Source organism: Leptodactylus fuscus, chromosome 9 (assembly GCF_031893055.1).
Source record: "Leptodactylus fuscus isolate aLepFus1 chromosome 9, aLepFus1.hap2, whole genome shotgun sequence".
Lineage (NCBI taxonomy): Eukaryota > Metazoa > Chordata > Amphibia > Anura > Leptodactylidae > Leptodactylus > Leptodactylus fuscus.
Window position 1 is genome coordinate 69,921,535 of NC_134273.1, and position 26,055 is coordinate 69,947,589.

Sequence of the window (26,055 nt, forward strand, 5' to 3'; positions counted from 1 at the left end):
TGGCATAGCCTTTGAATATGTCATACATGTCTGAGATAGACGCCTTAAGGCTAAGGCCCCACGTTGCGGAAATGCACCTTCTTTTGTTGTATTTTTTTGAGCCAAAGTCAAGAATGGGAAATATATCGGAAGCTCTTATACTTCTAGCTATTTCTCAAACGTGGGGGCTTAGCCTACTATAGGTTTTCCTAGACTATAAAATTGAAGCACATCACCAAAACGTTCGGGTTTCCATTCGGGGAGTCACTTGACCACCTGCTTTCCAGAGAACTCTATTCATTTGAATGGAGCTGTGCTGCACTCCCCTTGGATCAGACTGTGGAAGAACTGCAGCACTGAATCAGTGCTGTGACTCCAACACTCAGGAACAGTGGGTGTCCTAGAGGGTGGACCCTATAATATGCCATCATTTCACTAAATTGCAATACCCTTTTACACTAGTATACCATCTATATTCAACATGTCGTACTACCTGGTATCTATTAAGCTGTGATCTGGGGATTTGCTTAGACCGGTGTTTACATTGGAGTGCCTACGGTCATTTGTGATCACCATTTTGCAACAAAAAGCCTGCCCAACTCCAGCAAACAGATCCCCACATCTTTGTATAGGATGATATTTGGGATTCCTGAAAGCAACCTGAAATCAGATCTTTCGGCTAGGGCTCCACAGTGACTTTAGGCATGCAACATCAAACAAAACAGTGTTGTGTTGCCTAAATTGCAACAAATTAAAGTGAATGTGGTTAGTTTGAGACTTGTGGCGACTGCTATGGCAGCTATGTCCAGAGCAGAAGAACAAATGCAACAAATGATTGACTAAGGAGGCAGGATATGGTTCACTTACTGTTAAGGTGGACCTTTCACCACCTCTATTAACTCCTTTAAGTCCTTTTATAGGTGCTGCTTCACTAATTCTGCCATGGATGGAATATTTTATGTAGCCCCCGCTGTTCCTGAGCAATCAGGGTTGTTAGCCCCTGCTGTTCCTGAGCAATCAGGGTTGTTAGCCCCTGCTGTTCCTGAGCAATCAGGATGGTTAGCCCCTGCTGTTCCTGAGCAATCAGGGTGGTTAGCACCTGCTGTTCTTGAGCAATCAGGGTTGTTAGCCCCCTGCTATTCCTGAGCAATCAGGGTTGTTAGCCCCTGCTGTTCCTGAGCATTCAGGGTGGTTAGCCCCTGCTGTTCCTGAGCAATCAGGGTTGTTACTTTCAGCATCCAATATGCACTCCACTGTCAAGTTGGTGGTCCGAGACTAGAAGGCCAGTCCCTGTTGGGGTGGTCCCTGTCTGTCTGCTTCAGCCTAGAACCGCCTACCTAATTTATATATTGGGTATATTGGGTCCTGAAACTAACTAGCACCCACCATTCCTGAATAATTGGTGCTAAGAAAAAATTCCAACTGCACCAGAATCAGTAGAGCCACGCCTATTGAAGGATGCAAAGGCTTGGAGTTTGTGGAGGTGGTTAAAAGTCCTCTTTAGTATACATAAAGAAAGCACCTAGGTGAAAGAGCTTGTGCAGAATGACAGGTAAAGCGAAGGATAAAAATCAACAGGAAATACATGTACGATAAGGAAGAACGCTATTTCATAATTTATGGTGTCGGGTACACAAAACTGATAAACAGAAATAGAAAGTGATAACTGAGCGCGGTGTAATCCAAATATTTCATAATTTACTGTAAGTGGCAACCTCTGCCAATAATGTGAGCCGCACTCTGGCTAGAAGTGAATGGCATTTAGCATGCCCACCCAAAATCCTAATCAGCTGAATTAGGAAGTATCCAGTGCCAAGGCCCTATGCAGACAGAAATATCCAGATGTCCACATAAACACATTAGTCTAGCAATGTGCTGGCTCTCATTCACAGCCAATTATAATGCGCAAAATTTGGACTCTTTGAGAAATACTAATTAGTAATTCTACACTAAGCAATAAATCATGGGCATTGCATCATACTACTAAGAGCCGAGCGGTTACCAAACTCCCAAAATCATAAAACCAAAAGTTGTCACATCCCGTGGCACTAAAGCACTAAGCGTACAGGTCCTCCATGTCCCAGCGTTTCAAGTCATCGGCCCAATGTTATAAACATCAGCGCTGACATCATTGTTTTCTCCAAGTCCGGCTCTTGTCAATGAACTCAGGCTATTATTTCATGCTGGAAAACATTACAGGTCTGGTGCAGAATAAAACTATCCCATTTTGTTTACTTCCATCATCTGATGATCACACGTGTATTATTACTTAGAGATTATATATGAGGAAGCAAGCGGAGGCCCTTGGGGAAAGATCTGATTTCTCAACCCTCCAAATGGAAAAGTACTGCAAACACTGGGAAGGACACCATGTTGAATCCACATAGGGAGCCTTCTCCGACCAAGGCGCAGTACTGAAACGCCACAGTAACCCTGAAGAAGACATCCCTGGAAGGTTATTTAGTCAAGGACAAGACTTCATCACCACTTCCCTATATGCGCCCTTACTCTGCATCAGAGAGCTTGTGGCAGCATGGCATACCCCCCAACTGGGCTATTAACCCTATACTAACCGATCTATATACCTGCTAGTTTTGCAGTCTCTTTCAACTACCTGATAGTCTGAAAACTTTTATAGGATTTATTCTCGAGTCTGATGAAGGCCAGATAACAAGATGGTCATAACGTTACTCTATGCCTTGTTATGTGTGTACATAGAAACACTGGAAATGCAGACATGCAGTCTGAAGTGTGAAGTCTTTTCCTTGACTATACTGCTGGAGTGGCACTTTAACTTCACTACTTGATAGTGTGCTATCTACACCTCACTTTATTTGGAAGGTTATTTAGGGTACATGCACACAACCAGGATTTACACAGTGAAAATCCGCATAAATCTGAAATCTGCATGAATATGCTCAAAAATCTGCACTGAAATCTGCATAAATATGCCCAAATATCTGCAAGGAAATCTGCATGAATATGCCCAAAAACCTGCACTGAAATCTGCATGAATATGCCAAAAAATCTGCAATAAAATCTGCATGAATATGCCCAAACATCTGCACTGAAATTTACATGAATATGCCCAAAAATCAGCACGAAAACCAACATGAATATGCCCAAAAATCTGCATCAAAACCAGCATGAATATGTATGTTAAATCTGCACCAACAAGTTTTGTCTACTCTTTTCATACATGTGCATGCAGATTTTGCTGCAAATTTTGACATTTTTATATTTTTTTAAATCTGGGATGGAAAATGTAATAAATTGATATCCTAAAGAATCCTGATGAATTATTTTTTTTATTCCTGGCACATGGTGTCCGATTGTAATATTGAGAATACCTCTTTAATGGACATTCCTATTAAATCTTCATTATAGTAGGGTTTCCAAATGAGGCATCCCAAAAACACTAGTATACTGCGACTGAGGGATGCAAAAAGGTTTATATGGGCAACCTATAACTGTGATAAGGACTAAATACGTCATAACCATCTGCACTGGAGATAAATCCATTAAGCCGAGAACTAAAAGGTTAACAAATGCTTGCCGAGGGGAAAAATCCTTTAAGAAACAGATGGCTGCATTTTATCAAACACATACGCTATGAACATCTGGTTGATACAAATAATCTGTCTGGATTAGCCTTTATTTCTGGTTGGTACAGCAATGTACTGTTTGTCTGGCAACGTGCTATTATATCTTAGTCCATATGGTATTATATAGATATATATACTACTCTAGCCTGCAGTATACGGCTAGGCACCGGCGCTCTCTCCTGCACTCATTACACATATCTAATCCCAGTGTTTTCATATGATGGGCGGAAATCTGAGCCCAGAGTGGGCTGCCCAGGTTGTCTCAAATCCTATTACTAAAGTTTTAGCCGCAGTTTCAAGTGTCTTCGCACAGATGGGATTCCGCTTTACGTGATGGCCGAGGTGATGCAAAGGTTCATTTAAGTTAAGACGATTTCCAGATCTTGTTTTGATATATTTTGTACTCCTCACTTCTTAGAAATCTCTACCATGGCGCTAAAGTGTCCGATGAAAAACCACTTGTATATCCATCAGCTCGGGTGTAACACGCTGTGTATATCACGTCAAAGTCTGACAATGGATGTAAAACTCATCAGACTTTAATGTGAATGACACAGGAACATCATTTAAAGGGCCAGATGGTTTCTATTAACCCTTTTAGTGCAATTGTAGTTTTTAAAACATTAGAACTAGAGTTGATTCGAATAGTATTCGCAACATAGTTTTGAATACCTCGCTCCCATAAGAATTAATGGGAGCGGGCGAACTGCAAGGGGTTAAGCGTCAGCCGCTCCCATTCATTCCTATGGAGTGAAGTATTCGAAACTATACTTTTGAATACTATTTGCTCATCTCTAATTAGAACGTCTTTGTCAGGTCATTTGTTTGAAGTTACGACCCCCAAGCCTGAACACCCTCATGACAAGACTTCTTTTTACAAGATATCTAACACAAATTTCCCTTAAAGGGAGGGGCCACACGGTGGCTCAGTGGTTAGCACTGCAGCCTTGCAGCGCTGGAGTCCTGGTGTTCAAATCCCGCCAAGGACAAAAAACCATCTGCAAGGAGTTTGTATGTTCTCCCCGTGTTTGCATGGATTTCCATCCCATATTCCAAAAAAGACATACTGATAGGGAAAAAATGTACATTGTGAGCTCTATGTGGGGCTCACAATCTACATAAAAAAAAAAAAATTCCCTTAAAGGGGTACTCCGGCCTCAACTATCCCATGAATAAGTGGTAACTGCTCCATCAGTGATGGTCTAACTCCAACGATTGCCAAATGTTGGTCTCATGTCCACTGTTTGTATGAAGCATGGTCATGCATACTGTATGTGCTACTGCTCCAGTCTATGGGACTGAGAAAGATATCCAAGCATTACAAGAGTCAGTCCTATGGACTGTAAACCGAGTGACAGTATGTATATATGATCATCACTCCACTGAAGAGAGTCACGCGACCCCTGTTGTGTTACATAGTAGATGAGGTTGGATGAAGACATCAGTCCATCAAGTCCAACCTATAACCCTACAATCCCTACAGTGTTGATCCAGGGGAAGACAAAAAATCCCATAAGGCTCCCACTGGTCCTATCCCTCATGATCTAGCGGGTATCACCTATACAGTGGCTCCATACAGTAACAAATAACTACCCCTTTTATCTGTCATCCGATAATCCAGAAAGTCTAATAATCTGGTGTGGAGGATGTCAGCTTGTGTAACCTCCATTTTGGATCCCAGGGCCATGTGCTCCCATACCTGCTGCCATTTTACTCTCCTCTTTGTTTAGAGACCTCACATCCCCCACTAAGACTTAATGGCATGCGACTTCTCTCCAGTTTCTTATCCAATATCCAGGTGCCAGAACTATTTTATAACTTTGCCACCAATCATGTTATGCTAATTCTACTAGTCCAACGTATTCTTTGTCTATACAATGTATTATACCTACCTCTTTCCTTCCATTAAAGCAGAACCCACTATATACATAGTTACATACATAGTTACATAGTTGATGAGGTTGGATAAAGACATTAGTCGATCAAGTCCATTCTATATACGCCATAGCGGAGTGTATTTGTGTGCGTCTCTAAGCCTGGCTTATAAAGTAACTTTATTCATTCGGATTTCAATATGGTGACACCGGCAACTAAAAGAATAAACCCTTATGTAATAGATGAACCGTTTTTGTGTATGTGACAAAAACGACGGACTGTATGCGATTCCTCTCAAATGACCCAAATTACAAGTTACGGCAGGTCACGTATTCGGTCCCACTTTAGCTTTTAGCTAAACTGATTTCCTCCACCTAGAAGATTTCACTGACGTCACCGACCACAAGTCTTCTGCCCTGCTGTTGTGGTTTGTACGAGGCTTGGAATGGACTGACATGAAACACAAGTAAATTGCTATAGAGGACTGCTAGGATTGTAATCTGGACATGGCCTACTTGTGTCACTTTTGCTACATTGTTACATCAAATACTTGTCCAACTTCATTATAAAGTGCCATGTCCTAGAACCGTATGTAATAATGGAGAGGTAACTATTAGAGATGAGCGAACAGTAAAATGTTCGAGGTTCGATATTCGTTTCGAGTAGCCCCTCAATATTTGACTACTCGAATCGAATATCGAATCCTATTATACTCTATGAGGGGGGGAAATGCTTGTTTCAGGGGTAGGCAACGTTCGATCAAATTACACTTACCAAGTCCACGAGTGAGGGTCGGGCTGGATCCTCCGAGAAGTCTTCTCCGTGCAGCGTCCTCACGGCGTCTTCCGGCTCTGAATTCACTCTGCCAGGCATTGGGTCTGGGCAGAGCCGACTGCGCATGTCTGCACTACAAGCGGGCATGCGCAGTCGGCTCTGCCCAGGCCCGATGCCTGGCAGAGTGAATTCAGAGCCGGAAGACGCCATGGGGAAGCTGCACGGAGAAGACTTCTAAAGGTAGGAGAAGAACCAGCGTTGATTGGCCAACTGTATAGCATTCGGCCAATCAACGCTGGTTCTGCATCGAACTTTTCCATTCGAATAGCGAGTGGTACTCGATTGAGTACGAGTATTTTGAATACCGTAGTATTCGATCGAATAACTACTCAATCGAATACTACTCGCTCATCTCTAGTAACTATATATCCTGAGCAGTGTATCAAGGGTAAGCGGATCTAAAATGTGCCTAAAAATAGAAGACTATATAACCCTTAATTCCGATGCATAGCCTAACTTGGACTAATGTACTGTAACAGATACTAAAAGGTGTCATGTAACGCTGAGGATAAACATAACCCTGTAACGGCCCGTGATGTCATAGGCAGCGCTCTCTTCCTGCTCCGACATGTACATTTTTGTCATGGTGATCTTATAGAGCTGTCACTGCAACCATAAGACTGGGGACAGGAGTAGGACTACATTACACATGTTGTAACTGCTGGAATCAGAGATTCAAAGGAATATATCACCAGGAAATGACCTATTTTTTTAATCATGTTTTTTAGATTTTTCTGGTCACTACGCATAACACAATGGACTGACACATCTAAAGATTTTCTTTTCAGCAGTCACCTCCTTTACATCTAAAACAGGATTACAATAGAAGTTAACGCCCCTACAGATAATCCCACTGACCCAGCAGTGCCCGCAGTACTGACACTAGACCACAGCGCTCTCCCTCCCTGCACAGAGAATGCTTGTGAAGTCTCCCATAGACCTCAATGAGTTGGCTCCGGTTGATTGCTACCTACGGCCATGACTAGGCTGTAAAGCATGTCACTAAATGCTGTTAACAAGGCAGAGGAGAAGCTCAGGCAAGATGGCAGCCACATATACAAAAAAAAATATAATAAATCTACATTGGAAAGTAAAAACATAAGGAAAAAAGTGATAGATCTGATTCTATAAAGCAAATTGGTGATACATTAACCCTTTAGGGGCTGCAATAGAACTGCTACACAGATTCAATGTGTAAACCAATCATTCAGTGCTTGTAAAAAAACGAATAAATGTCTGCATATATCTTTCTGTCCCTTAATTCATATATATGTAGATTTTACAATATACTGCTGCTGTAATGTATATCCAAAAAGAGCGGATTGTTACATTGTATCTCTGCTAAAGAGTGTCCATTCTGGGACAGCTGTGGTAGTGATGGATGGTAGTACACCAACAACTAGCTAGGGGGCTCAATAGACACATTTATGATAGAACACAAGTATTACGTCTCTCCATTACCCATAACAGGACTGTATACCGCCCAATGTTTTATGTCACTGACCCATCTACAGAAGAATTTTACAATAGCAATATTACTAACAAACCTTGTGTATCTATAGCTACAAATATGACCAATAGCTATAAATAATAATAGAAGATACAACAATTGAAATCTGTATTTCACAATGAATAAAGGACACCTGTAAACGGGACAATCTCAGGGTATGGATGGCAAAGGAGATAACCATTCACAAAGTGAAGACACCATTCGATTTGGGGGAATATTGTGGGTTGCGGAGACAGAATCCCTTTAACAACAACCTTGTATTCTTGATACTTGTATCTGCTTAATGCATACAGTATAAAGTAAATGTAAACCTATTACTTGTATTACTAATAACCATAACACATAACAATATTGGAGGATATAACTCTTACGACCAAATACCTGTGGCCCGACCATAACACTGAAATGACGTGATACTATTAACCAAATATCTGAGAACCCGCCACGCCGTTGTGCGCCACTCCCTTATTATAGTGCTTGTGATCCGCCTGCAGGTAATCCATCACTGTACATGTAGTCATATAATGATGGGTTCCTCTATTTCCTCTATAAAATCTCTATGAAAAGTCTTTTTTTTCAGATTGCAGAGAAACTATTTGTGGTGCAAAAATATTCAGCTGTGCTATGAGGAATGAATTCCCCAAACCACAGGGGTGGAGAAGGCTTTATTTGTTGAAATATGGAATGTATAAGGGAACGTGTTTTACATTAATTTGTTGCTCGGGTAGGCGGTCTGCCTGTGCAAGTTTTCTTGGCTGAGGGATTACTGGGGAACAGTCAGACTCTGCATTCACTAAACAAATGGTAAAGAGCTATATATTATCTTAAAGAGGTATACACGGCTGAGTCAGCGCCAGAGGGGCAACCTTTTCTTTCACCGACCCTGACGGGTGTGGATTTGTGACCTGGGATGGGCTTCTAGGCTCATAGAGCCCCTTGATTGTTTCTAAATGTCTTTCTATGTTTTGCCTATAAGTGTCCCCAGCACCAGCCAAAAAATACAATCCAATTGCTGCATGTTCTTGTCAGCCTCTTAGGCTGTGAATAGAGAGGAGGGTGCATGCCGGACCACCACTCCATTCAAAGGCATCCTCACGTTAGTCCTAGTCCCAGTAGTGGTGCCCCCAACCATAACGCATTTTATACCTCGGCTATATCGGCAAACTGCAATTAGCTGAACTGATTGTCCTGCGCGCACTGAGTAAGTGATGTCACTTGTCCTACAGCTCTGAGGTTATAGCAGCACTGTGTAAACAATGGGAGGCTAAGTTCACATAGCAGGCAAACAAAGCAGCATTTCTAAAGCAGTATATTTAGGAAAAGTGTTCAATTTACATAAGCTACCAGTATAGATGGGATCCTTCAGATGGGACATCCCCTTTAAGAAAATGATCAGCAGAGAATTTTGGGCCTTAAAACATAAAAGTACATAAAGAGGAAATAAGATATAGTGTTAAGTTCTTAGTGCTGTAAGTTTCGGCACCGAGTAGTAAAATAACTTACCTGAGATAAATCCAAGATTCATCATAACAGCCCTGAGGCACACGTACATTCAGCAGATGAAGCCAAGGTCAGTACATCTTACTTTACTGCTGTCCTAGGTTTCATCTGATGCTGCTGGATTTATTAGTTCTTTTACTACACTATGCCAAAACAGATGGTTGACATGGGCAGGTTTGGAAATTTGGAATGTGCTGTCTCAAGGCTCTGAAAATACATTATTTTTGACATTCGGAAAGCGCTATACACATAATTTGCTCTGTATGCTTTTTCTTAGTGTTCTGCACGGATCTGGTTCTAGCTCACAACATGCCATAAAGTGATGTCACGCTGGAGTTTAATCATAAAATGAGCTGTGAAATTATGACTTTGGATTCAAGAATTCACTGGAAAATAACATTTTAAGGAACAAGATTAATGAGAAATATTTTTTATATTTCTTGTCTCCATTATGAACGGATACAAAAATCTGTCATTTCTATGAACCTAAAGACAAATGCAAGGATATCTAGAAAAATTAATAAAATTTTAACACTGTGCCTCTAGAAATAAGTATAATTATAATATGTCTTAAGAGGCTGAAACTTGTCCAGATTTATACGCAAGTCATCCATTTTTTGGGTCACTTTATAATTGGTAAAAGCACTGGAAAGGTGAAGCTTAAGTAGTTCTTGGTCTCATCTTCAAACACAGTATAAGAAGTAGTCACTCCTGCACTAGAAGGCCAACTCTTACTTCCCAAGTGGGTGAAGAATGAATACTGATATATTGTTTTTCTTTACGTTAGTACTGAAGAAGGATCAGTAATGTCACTCACATATGTCACCCAGAACCACTGAGGCCACTGATTGGTCACATGGAGTGCAGGACTTCGAGCATCCAGCTTAGTATGGTTTTATTCTTATTTTACAACGCCTTCGGCTTCCTCGTGGGTAGGCCCAATTCATGGTCAACCCCTTTAAGTGAGCAACAGACACTAGTGTTTAGATGGGAGTTACATAAAATTCCCAAGGACTGGGGCCACCCAGTAGAAAATCGGCAAGGAAAAAGACTAAAGATGGCCAAGCACATGTAGCCATGGCTATGCACAGTTGGATCAGGCATTGAAACCACCATGCCCGATCCTTCTGCTGTCGTGAGAGTATTGGGACACCTCTACTAGATGCCTGGCCAGTCTTCAGCTGAAATCCCCCATTCCCAATCCTTCTCATGTCATAGGAGTATTGGGACACTTCTACTAGATGCCTGGCCAGTCTTCCGCTGAAATCCACCATTCCCGATCCTTCTGCTGTCATGGGAGTATTGGGACAGCTTTACTAGATGCTTAGCCAGTCTTCCGCTGACTTCAGTGGAAGATTGGCCAGGCATCTAGTAGAGGTGTCCCAATACTCCCAAGACAGCAGAAGGATTGGATATGGTGGATTTCAATGCCTGATCCTACTGTCCTCAATGGAGATACTTACTTACTTATGGTAGAGTTGGAAGGGACCTCAAGGGCCATCGGGTCCAACCCCCTGCGAGTGCAGGTTTTCCTAAATCATCCCAGCATATGTTTATCCAGATTCCGCCTGAAGATTTCCATTGATGGAGCGCCCACCACCTCCCGTGGCAGCCTATTCCACTCTCTCACTACCCTCACTGTCAGAAAGTTTTTCCTAATGTCTAATCTGTATCTCTTTCCCTTTAGTTTCATCCCATTGCTTCTTGTACTTCCTTGTGCTAATGAGAATAGGGGAGATCCCTCTGCACTGTGACTACCTTTCAGATATTTGTAGACTGCTATTAAATCTCCCCTCAGCCTTCTCGTCTGCAAACTAAACAATCCCAGTTCTTTTAGCAGCTCCTCATAGGACATGGTTTGCAGACCTTCCACCATTTTGGTTGCTCTTCTCTGGACTTGCTCCAATATATCGATGTCTTTCTTGAATTGAGGCGCCCAGAACTGTACACAGTATTCCAGATAAACCACCTCCAAAGGCGCCAGGCGTTGGTTTGCTATCTTCTCCTTACTGAGAACACATGCACACTTGGAGAAACCGAGTGTGCATGTGTATGAGGGGAGCAAGAGGAGTAACAGCTATATATAGACTTAAATAAGAATACAAAATCTTAAAGTACGGCCTACCTGTATGAGAATAGATGTACCACAAAGCTCCCGTTAATAGTGCGCCAATTATAAAGGCTGCAAATGCGATTCCGACCACGACCGGGGTGTCCAGCCCGTAGAAAATTGCTACATAAATGAGAAAGAAAACATTATTAATGGAGGAATTTTTATATTACGGACATTTCATTTTTTGGCTCTAAGTCTAAAAAGTTCCCAGTGAATTAGTGGTTCTATATATTGCCGTTTCATACACAGGGTAATAAATCAGTTCCGATACCAGCGTGTGTCTTGGGTTTTTTCTTATGAGATCAACATAATCTGGAGTAGACGCGTCCTTCCCACGTAGCTGGAGGAATCAGACCCTTCGGTACATGTCTAAATACAGCACTGTGAAAAATGGATTTTCGCAGAAGCACTTAACTGCAGTGGCCTCGAAACGCAGCACTGACAATATTACCAGGATTTAAGGAAATATCACTTATTCCTACATGTGTACGGCCATTTCAGCCAACTTTACTTTGTAACCTATGAAACCTTCTTGGCCTCGTGCCCATTTGTAGGTGGAGAGAGGAACCGCTCGTGAAACCGGTGATGTTAGGCAAAGGACACGAAATCACAGAAATAGAATCTATTGTTCTGAAAATTTGGCAAAGCTGAGAATGTTTGAAATTAATTCCAGACAAAAAATACAACACTTCCTCGAGCTGGAAAAGTCGCAGAGACACCCTCTACTGATATCCAAGCGTGTTTCTATTTATTTTCAGGTCCTTAAGGCATTCATTTTTTTTTCAATGGCACATCCGTCCTATTCTAATAATAAAGGGCGGGTAAATGGAGCTGAACCGAAATCAGAGGGCGAGCAGAGAAGTAAGGTCAATAGCTGAGGTCACGGCCTGAACGTAGGAGACCTGGGTTGGTGGGCACTAGGCCTAATATGGACCTGGTACCTACACAGTGACAAAACTAATCCTATAATTATCAAAACATAATGGAACCCCTTAAAGGAAGTCTACCACCCAGAGTTGATCCTCCCAATGCTGTGACAGCACCAATCCTATTTCAGCAACGAGAGCAGTGCTCCCAGTGCTGATGTCCCGCCCCCAGTGCACCGACTGCCTCATTTGCATAATACTTCAATGTTGTTTTTTCCAAATTTACAAAAGGTATATTGTTTATCTCATTGTAATGTTCTCTGTATCATGGTGGTGACAATTGAATGTGCTTGGAGAAGTGATAGAATCCTTCAACATATTGTATAATGTGACTCAATCTTCTTATCATAACGTAACACCTTGGCTCAGATTACTCTGTTAGGAGACTCCATCATAAATTCTGCCATTTTTCATGGGAAGAATATTGCAGAATTCAACACTGTTATGATCTAAATGATGTTCAACCTGACAAACCCCATTAGAAGACAATGGGACCTGTCAAGGCCCAATAGTGTCCCCCATATGATGACGTTCCATTTTTTTTTCTGTCTCTATAAAGCAACAGAAAAAAAAAACCTTGTCACCAGTGCCTTACAGGATCATACATATTTTGTATTGGTATTACTTACGTTCAGGAATACTTGGACGGACTTTACTGGTTGAAGTTCCTGTATCAAAATAAAGACTCAAGTTACTGCATGTAAGAATTAAAGGCTAGGTTCACATCTGTGCTGGGATCTCTGTTGTTTGGGTCCGCCATAACAGTGGTTACTCGCAGACACCAGTGAACCCCACAGACTATAATGGGGAACAGCCGGATGTCCATGCTTTTTATACTGAAACTGGCAGAGAGAGAAAAATTCCATATAGTGAGAAATTTGCTTTCCCCTGATATGGTAATGAGCTGTTTGGTGCAATACGGGTGTCACCGTTCCTCTTATCTCACCATAGAGTTATCTCTCTGCTATAATTGACAGTGCCAAACAATGTTCATGGAGGGATGGAGTGAATGGATACTGGAATGCATAGAGGAGAGCATAGCGATGCACCATATTATTGCACCAAACAGCTCATTAGCATATCAGGAAATAAGTTAATATCTGAGCAGCGAAGGCACCGAGGAATCAGAAAAAAGATGTTTCATTCACGTGAACCCCGACTATATGACTGCGGTTATAGGGACTGTAATGGTGAAAGACACCCTTAAAGAGCACAGCAAATAATCTATAGGGTTATATAGTGTATATACGACTTTCAAATCTCATAAACAATGAGAGGTGCAGGAATCTGTATTTCCTAATATCCCTATCTCACACTGCTACATTCCTTCCTGAGCAGGGTTATCACTGAATGTCACTCCGATCAGTAACACCACTAATCTGCTCCACCGGCCGCCGAGAACTGTTTATACCACATTGTAGTCTGGAAGGATTGATTCCAGGAATGAGATGTCCATTTACTAGCAGTGCAAAAACAGAAAATACTCTGCAGAAATGTACGAAGCATGTAAATATCTGTGATCTATATACTGCTGTGATTTCATCTGGATTACATCCCATTGACTTGCACAACGCTTCCTTGCCCAGTATTGAGTAATGAAAATGGCTCCTTAGTAACCCAGAGTTTGTTAAACAAAAAGCCGCTCCTCATCTGTTCCTCGCTTTGATCATTTTTCTATAAATTGAAGAAATAAATGAGCTAAGTCATCGGTTACTATAAGCCATCTGCACATTACAACTATATGACACAGGCTATACCGAACGTTTTCTTAGCCCTAGGTCAATCCTTAATACTGCAGCAAAGCCTATAAATATTCTGAATTAGTGAATGATGGTTATTAATCTGCACTTCATGGATTACTACATTACACAGAGAATAAACTCCCTGCCCTTGAGCACCGTCCTATACAAAACCCATTGACATCCCCATTTAAGGATATCTTTGGTACTGAAATGTTTACAGCCAACTAAATCCTATGGACCAAATATTTTAGGCATGTTATACCATCCTAAAACGTCTGCACACACTGCTGGGGTATACATTGGCCTTGTGCACTTCACTTGGGTGACAAAATGGTCCTCAAGGAAAAATTGTATTCAAGGGTATATAGGAAAGGGAAGTGATGCACCGGATTACCTGAAGGTTTCTCTGTCGAGACCACGGCCAGGGGCTTTGTGAGCGTCTTCTTGTTGTCTATCATAACCATGATCGTACTGCTATCAAGGGAAATGCAAGCTTCATCGGGACGAACGCACTGGAAGGAAAATATGCAAGGTCAGGGAGGTATTTATAATGTACCGTTCTATATCTTCAGCACTGTCAGACTGACCTGGAACACGGATGGAACAGGTTGTATTGCTATCCAGACAACCGAACCAATGGAGAATATTTAGTTACAAGTTACTGAATAGAACAATTACATACAAGAACAAAAACAGCACAGACGTGAACTAACCAAATCTAAGACCACTATCATACGAATAATTTTTACGCCCCATGTCTGTACATAAGTTAAATTGTATTCCCTGGAAGACCCCACATGGCAGAAATGCAGTGGTTTTTGTTGCAGATTTTTCTGTAGCTTTCTGCGCCCGGTCTGGGTCTGGGAATTCCATTCCCCATTCTGCTTAAAATTTCCTGCAAGTAGCGCTTTTCTCTGCGCATTTTCCAACTTTTTCACGTGGAAAACCTGGCAGACCCCGTTATAGTCTATGGGGTCTATGGGTTTACCAAGGTAACCGGTTTTTTAAGTGAATTAGGTTTCCGTTCGGGGCGAACCCTCTGGACGGAAACTCGAGCACAGTTGTGAACCTAGCGTTAAACAAGGGGAAAAAAAATAGGAATGAACATTGAATTCTCTTTCTGAACAAAAGGCAACCAAAGTGGTTGCGGCGTTGCTAAATTAGTGGTCACCTTTACCACATCTGTGAAAGGGAAAGTCAGCTATTAGGCCAAGGCCCCCATGTACAGCACTTATATAGTGGATGGGATGGGATTCTGGCTAATCCCATCCACACATTGCAGAAAAATACCCACACAGGACATGCTGCAATTTCAAAAACCGTTGCGTTTTTGTAAATTGCAGTCAATTATACCTGCAGAAACTCTGGCGTTTTCTATATAGCTATAACTGAAACAGAGGATTCTGCAGGAAGGAAAAGTATAAGTCTTTCCTATATATTTCCCATTCCTGTTGAATCTACTCCTGGCTTTGGTTCAAAAACTAAAAAAAGGAACAAAAACTTAACATGTTTCTTTAGCCCTAAAGGCATATTTGTTTCAGTTTAAGTTCTTATACGATTATAAGCTTGAGGGAATATAAAATCTAACCAAATATTAGAAGAAACGGCCCGCAGAGTCCATGGAACAGGTGAATAAACAATGTCACTGAAGGCCTCAAGTATCCAGTAACCAAAAACTAGCTGAATAGTGTAAATCAAATTGATTTATTTGGTTGTCACTCTGCTTGTTGGATCCTGAATACACCAGTCAGGTATTGAGAAGCACTTGCCAACTCAACATGTTGAAGGGTAGAGAAATGTCTTGATAATAGCCAGTCATGTCTTACATTCTAAATCCAAGTCCCCGGAGTCCGGGCCTGCTGTGAAATATAATCCCCTCTTGTGTTCCTTGTTATTCCAAGGAGGCAAAACACACTTCTGAACACAAGTAACCCGACACAAATAGCTGTCACTGTCTCTACTTGACTTCAGTAGCATGAAAAACCACTTAAGATAACTCCATTCAGACCTATTGGGCCTTTCTGGATTTCCTTCACGCTCACACAACAAACTCCTTTTCTTGCCAGTTACTGAAGAAATGCTCTCCACAATAGTCTAGTAAATGGAAGTGAAAGCCAAAGCTTGGCTGTGGACTGTACTCAAAGCACATGTGAGGCAGAGCGCCACCTGAGGACATGCTGTGCCATTAACTGTCCTAAGGAGTTATTTAGGGATTAAAGAAACCTAGAGCAGGCATATCAAGGGCAATCTAATAACAATGTGTCCTTTATTCTGTGATACTGAGCTGGGCTATAGTGTGTTACCCGGCTAGGAGTGAACATGAACACAAAACAGGCCCAAGGCCTTGTGCATAGAGCAGAAAGCTGTCAGGTGGGATACAGAGTCCCTGGTACTTATACACTAAGGAGCCATAGGGACTGTGTGCAGACATGGTACATCTCTTCTAAGGGAAGGCAGTCTTGCAGTGCTGGAGTCTTGGGTTCGAATCTAGCCAAGGACAACATCTGCAAGGAGTTTGTATGTTCTCTCCATGTTTGTGTGGCTTTCCTTCCATACTCCAAAGACATACTGATATGGAAAAAAAACTATTCTAGGGAAGGCTGACTCCATAATTTATATAGTTTGTGGCCCATTTCTGGATATGCGGTATAACCTACATAGTGGCTTATTGTAACTAATACTTGTGTATCCTGTGTATGATTCATACAACTGACTCCAATAATGGCACAATACATGGAAATAATAAACAGGCACATTAATAGTTGTATAATGCACACACTGAAGTGACCCATCAAGCTTTCTAAGTGTCCGCCGCTCATCAAAGGCATCCCGAGCATGTCATGTAGAAAGCTTATCAGCGGTATTTTCTGCTGGGACTAGGAGGGGATAGCAAAATGTCCGTGTGTGTGCATGGATTTCTGTAACTAAGAAGGACAAAGCAGACAGAAGGTTTTTGAAATCGGAAATTTGGCAAAATCCTGATGTGAATTTTGATGCGTTTTCATACGGCTTTTTAACCATATGGAGCAAAACCATTGTGTGGCTACTTGAAGGGTTTTAGTGATGTTTTCAGCAAGGAAACTCTATCACTGACTTCACTGAAATACTGGAACTTAATGGGGTTCTCCAGTATTTTTTTTTCCATTTCTGGCCAGTCCTTAGTCCTAAGGATGGGCCATAAGTTGATTAAAAAAAAATCTTGTAAAACCCCTTTTAGGCTAAGGCCCCATGGGACATCCTGCAGCAAAAAAGCGTTGCAGGAAAAACCGCGGTGGCAACGCATCGTGATTCTTCCCACAGCGGTTTAGACAGAAAGTTTGCAGAGTGTTTCCTCCGTGGACATTCTGTTACAATTATACCTATGGGGAAACCACCGGCGCTTCCATAGGTATAAATGACATGCTGCGATTTACAAATCTGCGCCAGCTTTGGAAATCGCGGCGTGTCCGCATGGCGGTTTTTACTGCAAAGTGGACATTGGATTCACCAGAATCCCATCCACTTTGCCCTTACTGGAAAACACTGCCGCGTTTCCATCCCGTGGGGCCCCGGCCTTAAGTGGGAGTGTTTTTACATGTGTACTTTGAAGTGGAATACGCCAAAAATCAACATAAAAAAATCTGTGTAAACAAGCCAGGGTCTGACATTTTAAAAATGATCAGGTTTTTGGTCTTTGCACTGCTGTTTCCCATTCACTTCACTTCGATATTTGATTCGAGTAGTTGAATATTGAGGGACTGCTCGAAACGAATATCGAATCTCGAACATTTTACTGTTCGCTTATCTCTAATAGTGACGTTTTGGTAGAAAAAATAGAAGTTGACAATGTTAATGGGACCTGCATTAATCTAAACTAAAAGGACATGTCCATAATAGCAGATTATTTACATTGCAGAAAATTCCAAATTCCATGGTGAGAGGTTTATGGCATATCTTCTATGTGTGAACATACCCTAAAACTACATAGAATTGTAATAATAAGAGTTGTACTATACGGCAATTTCAGTTTGTAATGAGAATACAGCAGACCAAGTTTTGTTACATCTACAAGCGCTTTACGATGTCCACCCAAAAATTAATAATTGGTCTTCAAAGAAGATTTCTAGTATGGTGAAACTATCTGTCTCGTCAGGGGGGGGGGGGGGTCTTCTGGAGAGGTTACAACATATTAGCAAACTCTGAAATGTACAGACAAGTGTGAACTCGCCCATACATAGACTGTGTAGGAAAAAAAATTGCTCTAACGCTCATGTACCATAGTGGTCTGAACTGGAGTTGACATCTCATACTCAAATATGTACTTAAGAAATGAAAAGATGAACAGTTTTGATCAATGAGGTCCACATTTCCCACGAATTCCCCCAATTCTATGAGTAACATCTCAGCTAATATTTTTGTAGGCCTCTTTAGAAAATAAAGGCCTACATGTGATTGATGGGGAAATCCAGTCTCACAGCGTCCTACTGACTTTTGCACATGTGAGTGTTTAATGTGTTGGTGACTATGGAGTCTGGTTTATGTATCTGGTGAATCTTTGCCTTGGATAAAGGAATTTAGAAGAACATTGTCTAGGCCTCAGCAGCTGTAAGTGTAACGCTCTCGAAAATGAGGTTATCTGCGCGCTTGACCGGTGGGTGTAGGAGTTCGCCGTACTGTCACATTATTCTTGTTAATTGGTAGCTGACCTGAAAAGGCTGCACATTTAGCAGTGACTTCAAGTCCTTAAAGAAGATGACAAATGGGGCTAATGCTCACCTTGGGCAGACCCTCCAATGCTCCATCGCTATTTGTGCACAGTGTCAATTCGCAGTGAAGGAAGACCAAAGACGTGCTAAAGACAGACTTAAACATGAAGCTGAAGCGCTTCTTCTCAGTCTGTTCCTGGGCGGTCGGATAGTTCATATTCTTTACTTTGTAAAACTTCACGGACTCGTCTGTCGGACATATGTTTTCTATGACTGTTTGCACCGGCGATGTGTCCACATTGGAGGGTGAAGAAACCGAGCAGGTGTGGATGACAAAACTTAATTCTTTTTCAACCTTGGTCACCGAGACCTGTAAATTCAAAAATGGACAAGAGTAAGTGATAAAAATTGCACTTTCTAATGTTATTCTCTAGTCAGGAGAGTCACATGACACAACTGAGGACTAGAAGGAGGTCAATAACTCGCAAATACAGATTCACTATAATTTATATCAAGTCTCCTTACAGTGTTGAATTGCCCAACGAGACAACCAGAGGATCCTATCGTTGGTCCGGGCACCAACACACACTACAGAAGCAACCCAAATTTGAAGGGCACTATGGTCTATTTCTGTTGGATTTTGGAAGGTAGACCCCCAGGAAATGTTTCGTCTAGTGAGCCCAAGGAACATGAGTCTGACAATATACCCATCTAACAGTGAATAAATATCTTTGTGGCGTTAAGAAACTAGATAAAATATGTATCGCCAGTAATGTGTACGTCTTAATACGCTTTGCAGAATGTCTTGGAAATATCATGTAGGAACTGTAAATGGACTGTGAAATAGTTCAAGAATGGACAATACCGGCCCACGTTGCATGTAGGAGAGCGAGAAAATGGAAGGTTATCAGTAAAGTATGTCAGGAATCTGTAAGGCGCTCATGTTTTCTTACAACCATTAGTGACGCTACAAATGGTTGTGATGTCTTATGTGCCCTGCAGGAGAAGGAGGGGAGGCGGACTTAGAAAATAAAGTGACCAAAACAGGTCATCCTCAGGAGCATTTCAAGGAGGGTTGCTAGATCCCTTCTCGTAAAATCCAAAAACACCTATACAGTTTCCTATGGAGTAAATCTCTTAGTGTTATAAGGAAAGGCCCGTTATACTGATAAATGGAGCCAATACAGAGAACGTTCAACATGGCACGTGGGACATAACTGGGTTTTTTTTTGTATTTTCCACAGACCCTATAAGGGAAGGTCACTATGTTAGGTGGTAGGAGCCACCATGTTTCATACAATGGTCTTCGGTAGGTGACTGGCCTGTGCAACTGTTCTGGACATCTACTTGTACAAGTAGTCTCTCTACTGTCAGGTAGGCAGTCCCTAGCTGTCTTTCACCAGGAATGGTGGGGGCTCTAAAAAAAAATTTCAACCACTCCAGAATCAGTGAAGCAATGCCTACTGAAGGAAGTAAAAACTTAGAGTTGGCAGAGGTGGCGAAAGGTCCTCAATAAAGCAAACTGTAGGCACTCGTGGACACTATTCCTTCTAGGTGAGCACCTTGCAATTCTAAGTTTTTCTGACAGCATGACAAACAGTTTCTATTGTGGGGGGTGACTGCAATCCTTGATCTATAAGGCAAACCTTCATCTTCCTGCAAGCATTTTGCTGTTGAAGCAGGATCAGCTTTGGTTCCTGAAGTCAAGATGATCCTTACCTCTACAAAGACTTGTCCATTTTCAGCCACAGGGAAGGGGTCCTGAGCAGGAGTCAGAAACAGGTCAGTCTTATACAGCTCCATATTAAATGTGACATTATTTATGGTGGAGTCAGGTTGAGGAAATACGGGGTCGAAGAGATCAATGCTGTCTCTCGGAAGGGTGCAGTTAAACTAAGAAGGGAAACAACAAAAAGAGGGGTAAAGGACATAATCTACAACAAATAGCAGTGAAATACAGTATGTCAGGCCTTACTACGGTAAGTAGGTCTATTCAGTATGATATCCACAAATGAAGAAAGCTGTACGGGACATGGAAATAAAACTGTTAGTCACATTACCTTTTTTAATGTCCACTTAACGGAATGTAGGACACAGCACAACCCTGAAAAATATCTACTATATCTGCATACTATCAGTATACGAAGGTCTACGCTGCACCCACTCTGTAGCAATGAACATTATCTCCTATATAGATAACACTATGGTCACTTGGGAATCTGTATCTGTCATAGTGATTTTATCACCATAAGGGCTGAGGCGCCACGTTGTGGAAACGCAGCTTTTTTTGTTGCAGATTTTGTTGCGGTTTTTTAAGCCAAAGCCAAGAATGGCTACAAAAGGAATGGGAAATATATAGGAAGTTCTTATACTTCTCCCTTCTGCTCAATCCATTCCTGTCCTTGGCTCAAAAACTGCAGCAAAATCTGCAACAAAAAAAGCTGCGTTTCCGCAACGTTGGGCCTTAGCCTAAGGGTTTGCTGGTGTAATATGCCCTTAGCAGATCTCCGGTCATGTAAATAGCAATACAAATAAAATCCAAATTTTTGGAGTAAAATAAAAAAGAACAACAAAAGAAAACAAGAATGTAGCTTTGCATTAAAATCCATGCACTTTTAGCATTTGCTTTTATAGAGCATTGCAAGGATCAGGCAGAGTCTATATAGAAATCCATCACAACTGTCAACTTACTATGGGGCAGATATCACACTACTGATTCCTCCCTGGACTACGGTATAAATATAAGTCTGTCTGCAGTCCTGTCTGCAGTAAGCTACTAAGCGCCCCCTAGTGGTAGTTGTATACAGTCAGAATTTTGAACTAAGGGAATTATCTAAAAAAAACTAAACTCTATAAAAACTAAATTAAAAGAGAGAAAATAAATAACTACTTTATATTACCTAAAGTAATTTATGTAGTGTGATGTACAATGTTACATACCTTACATTTATATTGATATAGCAATGACATATATGCTCGAGGTAATGTAATGGCTGGTGTCATACTGTCAGTACAGTAACCACAAAAGTGGCCAGACTCAAACTGGGTCCTGTGATGGTCTAACAAGCTCCTAAAGTCTGCTGTATTTTATTCACCTCTAACCCCATACAACCCAAGCACTAACCCCAGAGGGCTGTGGTCCTGACAAAGGGACAGATTGCAAAAAGATTCAGAAAATCGAGCCCCTTGTCTCTCCCTGAAGGCACATACCACCACAATTTCATGCCGCTTCAAGAAGAGAAGATCTATTTCTGTTTCATCTGCGTCTCCTGGAAAACCGCTGTCTCCAGATTCCAAATCCTCGTAATCGCTAGGCCAGCCACTTCCCTCAGTGGGTGGTGACAGCGGTATAACAATCTGTAACATCACAGGGAAAGCTGTCAGTGTGACTGCTTTTTACAAAAAGAAAACCAAACCAAAAATTTTTTTTTCTAACTAAACGACTGTGACGGACTGTGACGTAGAGTCACGTTACTATGCTATTATATTAGGCAAATGCATGATGGCAATTCCAAAATATTATTATTGGAATGAATCTAATCTCTAGTTGATTGTTTATGTATATTTTGTCTATGGAATATTACCCTTAGGCAAATGGGGATCGCAGAGTAAGAATTACCAGCAGCCTTGTATCCGTAATATGGGAACACTCCGATTCCATGAATACGAAGGTTCTAGGAAACTGCTATTTGTGCAATTCCCTTATCTACAGTATTATTTTGGGTTCTCCAATTGTAAACTTGCGCTTAAAAATAGGAAACTTTGCAAAACATCTATAAATGTCATATCGACCTAACAGACTAAGCCGGGCCACATGACAGCCAGACTGTGAGCTATGGAAAAGATGAAACCGGTAAGGAAAAAGGAACATGTGCTTTTTTTTTTTTTCTTTTTTATACCTAGAGATCGCGCCCTTGGGAGGAAGTTTCCCTATTGTGTGCACAATACTTGTGTCGAAAGAAGGATTTGGTTTATATTGCAGTCTCAAATATAGAGATTACAAGAGATGTGTTTTATAGAGCCAGACCAGTCTTAGTTATACAATAGCCCGGATGTCAAAACTAATGTGCACATAAGGGTTAGCAGAAGAGAGCCTGGTTTACTGTATACATACTTGTGCGCTTATAGATGAGCTTGCAATTCAGGTTATTACAGGATATCATTTCTGTAAAAGTATAGCAACGTTAGCATCTACAGAAGAGCACAGAATGTCTAGGACCTTGTACATAATAAAGTCTAGGCGAGACTTGCTGCTGAAAATATTCAGATCATTAAAAAACCTTTCAGAATTTGCACGCACGGGAACTCGAGATGCAAACAGAGCACTGTGCTGTATTCTAGCTCAATTTGTCCAAAAAAGACAAGTGAATGGGGCCCAGATATAGAGATGGGTTTTAGACGTCTGGGCGAGGTCACATTATTAGCACCATATGCAAAAGGGCAATAACCAAAAGTGCAAAGCTAATCTATGGCACTTCCATAATGCAAAGACTAAGTGTTAAAGATTCTGCTGAATTGTAACTTCTAATCTACTGAAGTCCATCATCTGTACTTAAAGAAACATTAAAGAAGAGGAGTTGAATCCAAGGTAATACTTCATTCCTGCACAGTCTAGTGAGGGCTCTGGCCAAACATAATGAAAGCTTTACGTTGGGGCTACACGTTGCATCTGTTTTTCGTTGCAGATTTTGATGCATGTTTTTGGGCCAAAGCCAGGAGTGTATTTAGCAGGAAGGAGACGTATCCATCGGTCCTGCAAGTTATAATATTAATTGGATCCAGGACCATCATTGTAACTTGAGATTATAGATGGAAAACCAGTAATTGGTTACAAAGACCGCAAAGTATTTAATATTAAAGTAACTAATACAAATACAACCAATATAAAATAGGTAACTCTCCAAAATAGTGCATTGCATTCGTTTGGGGTTTTTCGTTATTTTGGAGTGCTGCCTAGTATATATTGGATATTAATCGGGACTATAGCTTGTACCCTGGGGTTGGCACCCATAGAAGTAACCAGCACGGTCTTCATTTGGACTGAGAAATAGTTAATCCTGCTAAAGAACTACGGAAAGCTGGGTAACGGTCGTACTGATTTGTTGGGACCTCCATCCAAGCACTGTATGTTGAGTCTGGTGACAAGTTATAATGGTACCAATGGACCATTGTATATGAAAAATATTGTATCTTGAGAGGACTGTAGCGTGAAGGTCCACTGTTAGGCCCTATTCATATTTGCGTTTGGGTTTCCGTTCAGGGAGTCCGCTTGGGGACCCCCTAAAATGGAAACCTGTACGCATTAAAAGGTGGTTACCCATGTACCCTATAGATTGTAATGGGGTTTGTGTGGTTTCCGCTCAGTTTCTGCACGAAACATGCGTAGAGAAAAGTCCTACAAGCAGTGGAAACTGAGCGGAAACCACATGGACCCCATTATAGTCTATGGGGTCCATGGGTTTCCTGATGTATACAGGTTTCAGTCCTGGGGGTCCCCAAGCAGACTCCCTGAACGGAAACCGGAACGCAGATGTGAACCAGGCCTCAGTTCTTCCTTTCCCTTTCCTTTTGAAGCCACTCTTGGTTTTGGCTTAAAAAAAAAAACAAACTGCAAAATCTGCAACTCAAACTGTTATCCTACAATGTCTGACCTCAACCCTGGTTTTCCCGTAAAAAACATTTAGCACTCATTTAAAGGATAGTTGGGGACCCCATGGCTGGTAATGGCTGTCCTTTTCCTCCTCGCCGCACAAACATGGTGATGGGTCTAAATGGAGTGGTGGTCTTGTATGCACTCTAGTCAATGTATATACAGTATAACAGTGATGAATGCAAAAAGACTAAATACACCAAAAATATACTGTATAAAAAAATCTATAGCCTTGGGTACTCCAGCAAGAAACAAAGGTGCCCCCTCTGCCATGTGACCTCTTGAAACAATGCATTTAATAATTCCAAGCTGCATATCTAATTATATATTATTATGCCTGTATAAGTCATTACTGATCCTACATGGACATCCTGAGCTCAATGGAAAATTAGAAAAACATGCTCAAAGTTCTAAATAGGTCAACATGTGGCTGGGCAATGGATACAATGGAACTGGACAGGAAAAATCCAACCTGCCCGGTCTATTTTCCCCCGGATACTGGAGGCGAGTCTATAGAAATGAGATAATCGTCAGGGTCTGGCAACAAATATCTACTGTCTAAGGGCAGCGCAAAGCACAGTTACAGCATTACTGTTATCCTAAAGTCTTAGGATCCCCTTCAAGGCCCTGCATAGAGCTAACAGCCCATATAACTACTTACAGTATTGCAGTATACAATGTTTGAGTCATCAATAATGTGCTGTGTCCCACATTCCGTCAGGGAAGACTCTAAGATAAAGTGAGTGGCATTTTCTCTTGCTTTGCAAACTGGATCGAGTAGAGAAAGTCCTGTCCCTATGTATCCATAGGCCTTGAAAAGGATGGAACAAGTGAATGGATGCAAAACGTACAAGTGCATTAAACAATGCAATTCCAAATCTATTGCTGTGCATCGTCGTCTTCAATATTATTGTATGCATTTAGATTTCTGCAGTTCCTGAAAATAGGGATTAGCAAATATACATTATTAATAAAAATCACCCCAGTATCTTATGCCTGGTTCACATCTGTGTTCGATATTCTGTTCGGGAAATCCACATGAATGGAATACCGAACGCATTGACAAGCAGTGAGCAAAGAAAGCACATGGACCCCATAGACTATAATGGGGTCCATGTGTTTTCCACGTGGTCTCCGCACTAGTCATGTAGAGAGGAAAGTAGTTCATGAAGTACTTTTCTCTCCGCATGACTAGTGCGGACACCGCTCGGAAAACACACGGACCCCATTATAGCCTATGGCGTCCATGTGCTCTCATTGCTCATCGCTTGTCAATGTGTTTGGTATTGGGGGGTCTCCAAGCGGACTGCCCATGTGAACCAGGCCTGGGAGATATCACTTGTGACTTCCTCATAAATGTCAAGGAGAAGAGGGAAACAAGTCACCATCCCAGCGACTTTCAGTAGCCGTAAGCCAAAAAAACGTATGTGGATAATTTTGGCTATATTTGGTGATCTATATCTGACCCTACACACTTGGTTTAATCTGAGCCTGGCAAGGAACAACCTGTACACATTACAGACTTGGAAACCTAGTACATATACACGACCATCTCAGGTAGAAGATGAATGCATGTTGGCTGTAGGTGCAATACAGGAAACGAAAATTTGGCCAGCACTTGCCTCGGTATGTTAAA

General features: G+C 41.5%; 1 protein-coding gene across 2 annotated transcripts in view; it reads right to left on the reverse strand.

Moving 5' to 3' along the window:
- TGFBR3 (transforming growth factor beta receptor 3) overlaps nucleotides 1–26,055 on the reverse strand; it is a 139,046-nt gene that overhangs the window by 15,043 nt on the left and 97,948 nt on the right. The window contains exons 10-16 of one of the 2 annotated variants that reach the window (XM_075286557.1): nucleotides 25,081–25,230; nucleotides 21,980–22,126; nucleotides 20,489–20,662; nucleotides 18,840–19,139; nucleotides 14,479–14,596; nucleotides 12,972–13,010; nucleotides 11,429–11,536 (exon numbers count right to left, since the gene is read on the reverse strand). In XM_075286557.1, coding sequence (XP_075142658.1) covers nucleotides 11,429–11,536; nucleotides 12,972–13,010; nucleotides 14,479–14,596; nucleotides 18,840–19,139; nucleotides 20,489–20,662; nucleotides 21,980–22,126; nucleotides 25,081–25,230 — 1,036 coding nt within the window. The remainder of the gene's footprint in view (nucleotides 1–11,428; nucleotides 11,537–12,971; nucleotides 13,011–14,478; nucleotides 14,597–18,839; nucleotides 19,140–20,488; nucleotides 20,663–21,979; nucleotides 22,127–25,080; nucleotides 25,231–26,055) is intronic. The other variant, XM_075286558.1, reaches the window with a different exon arrangement.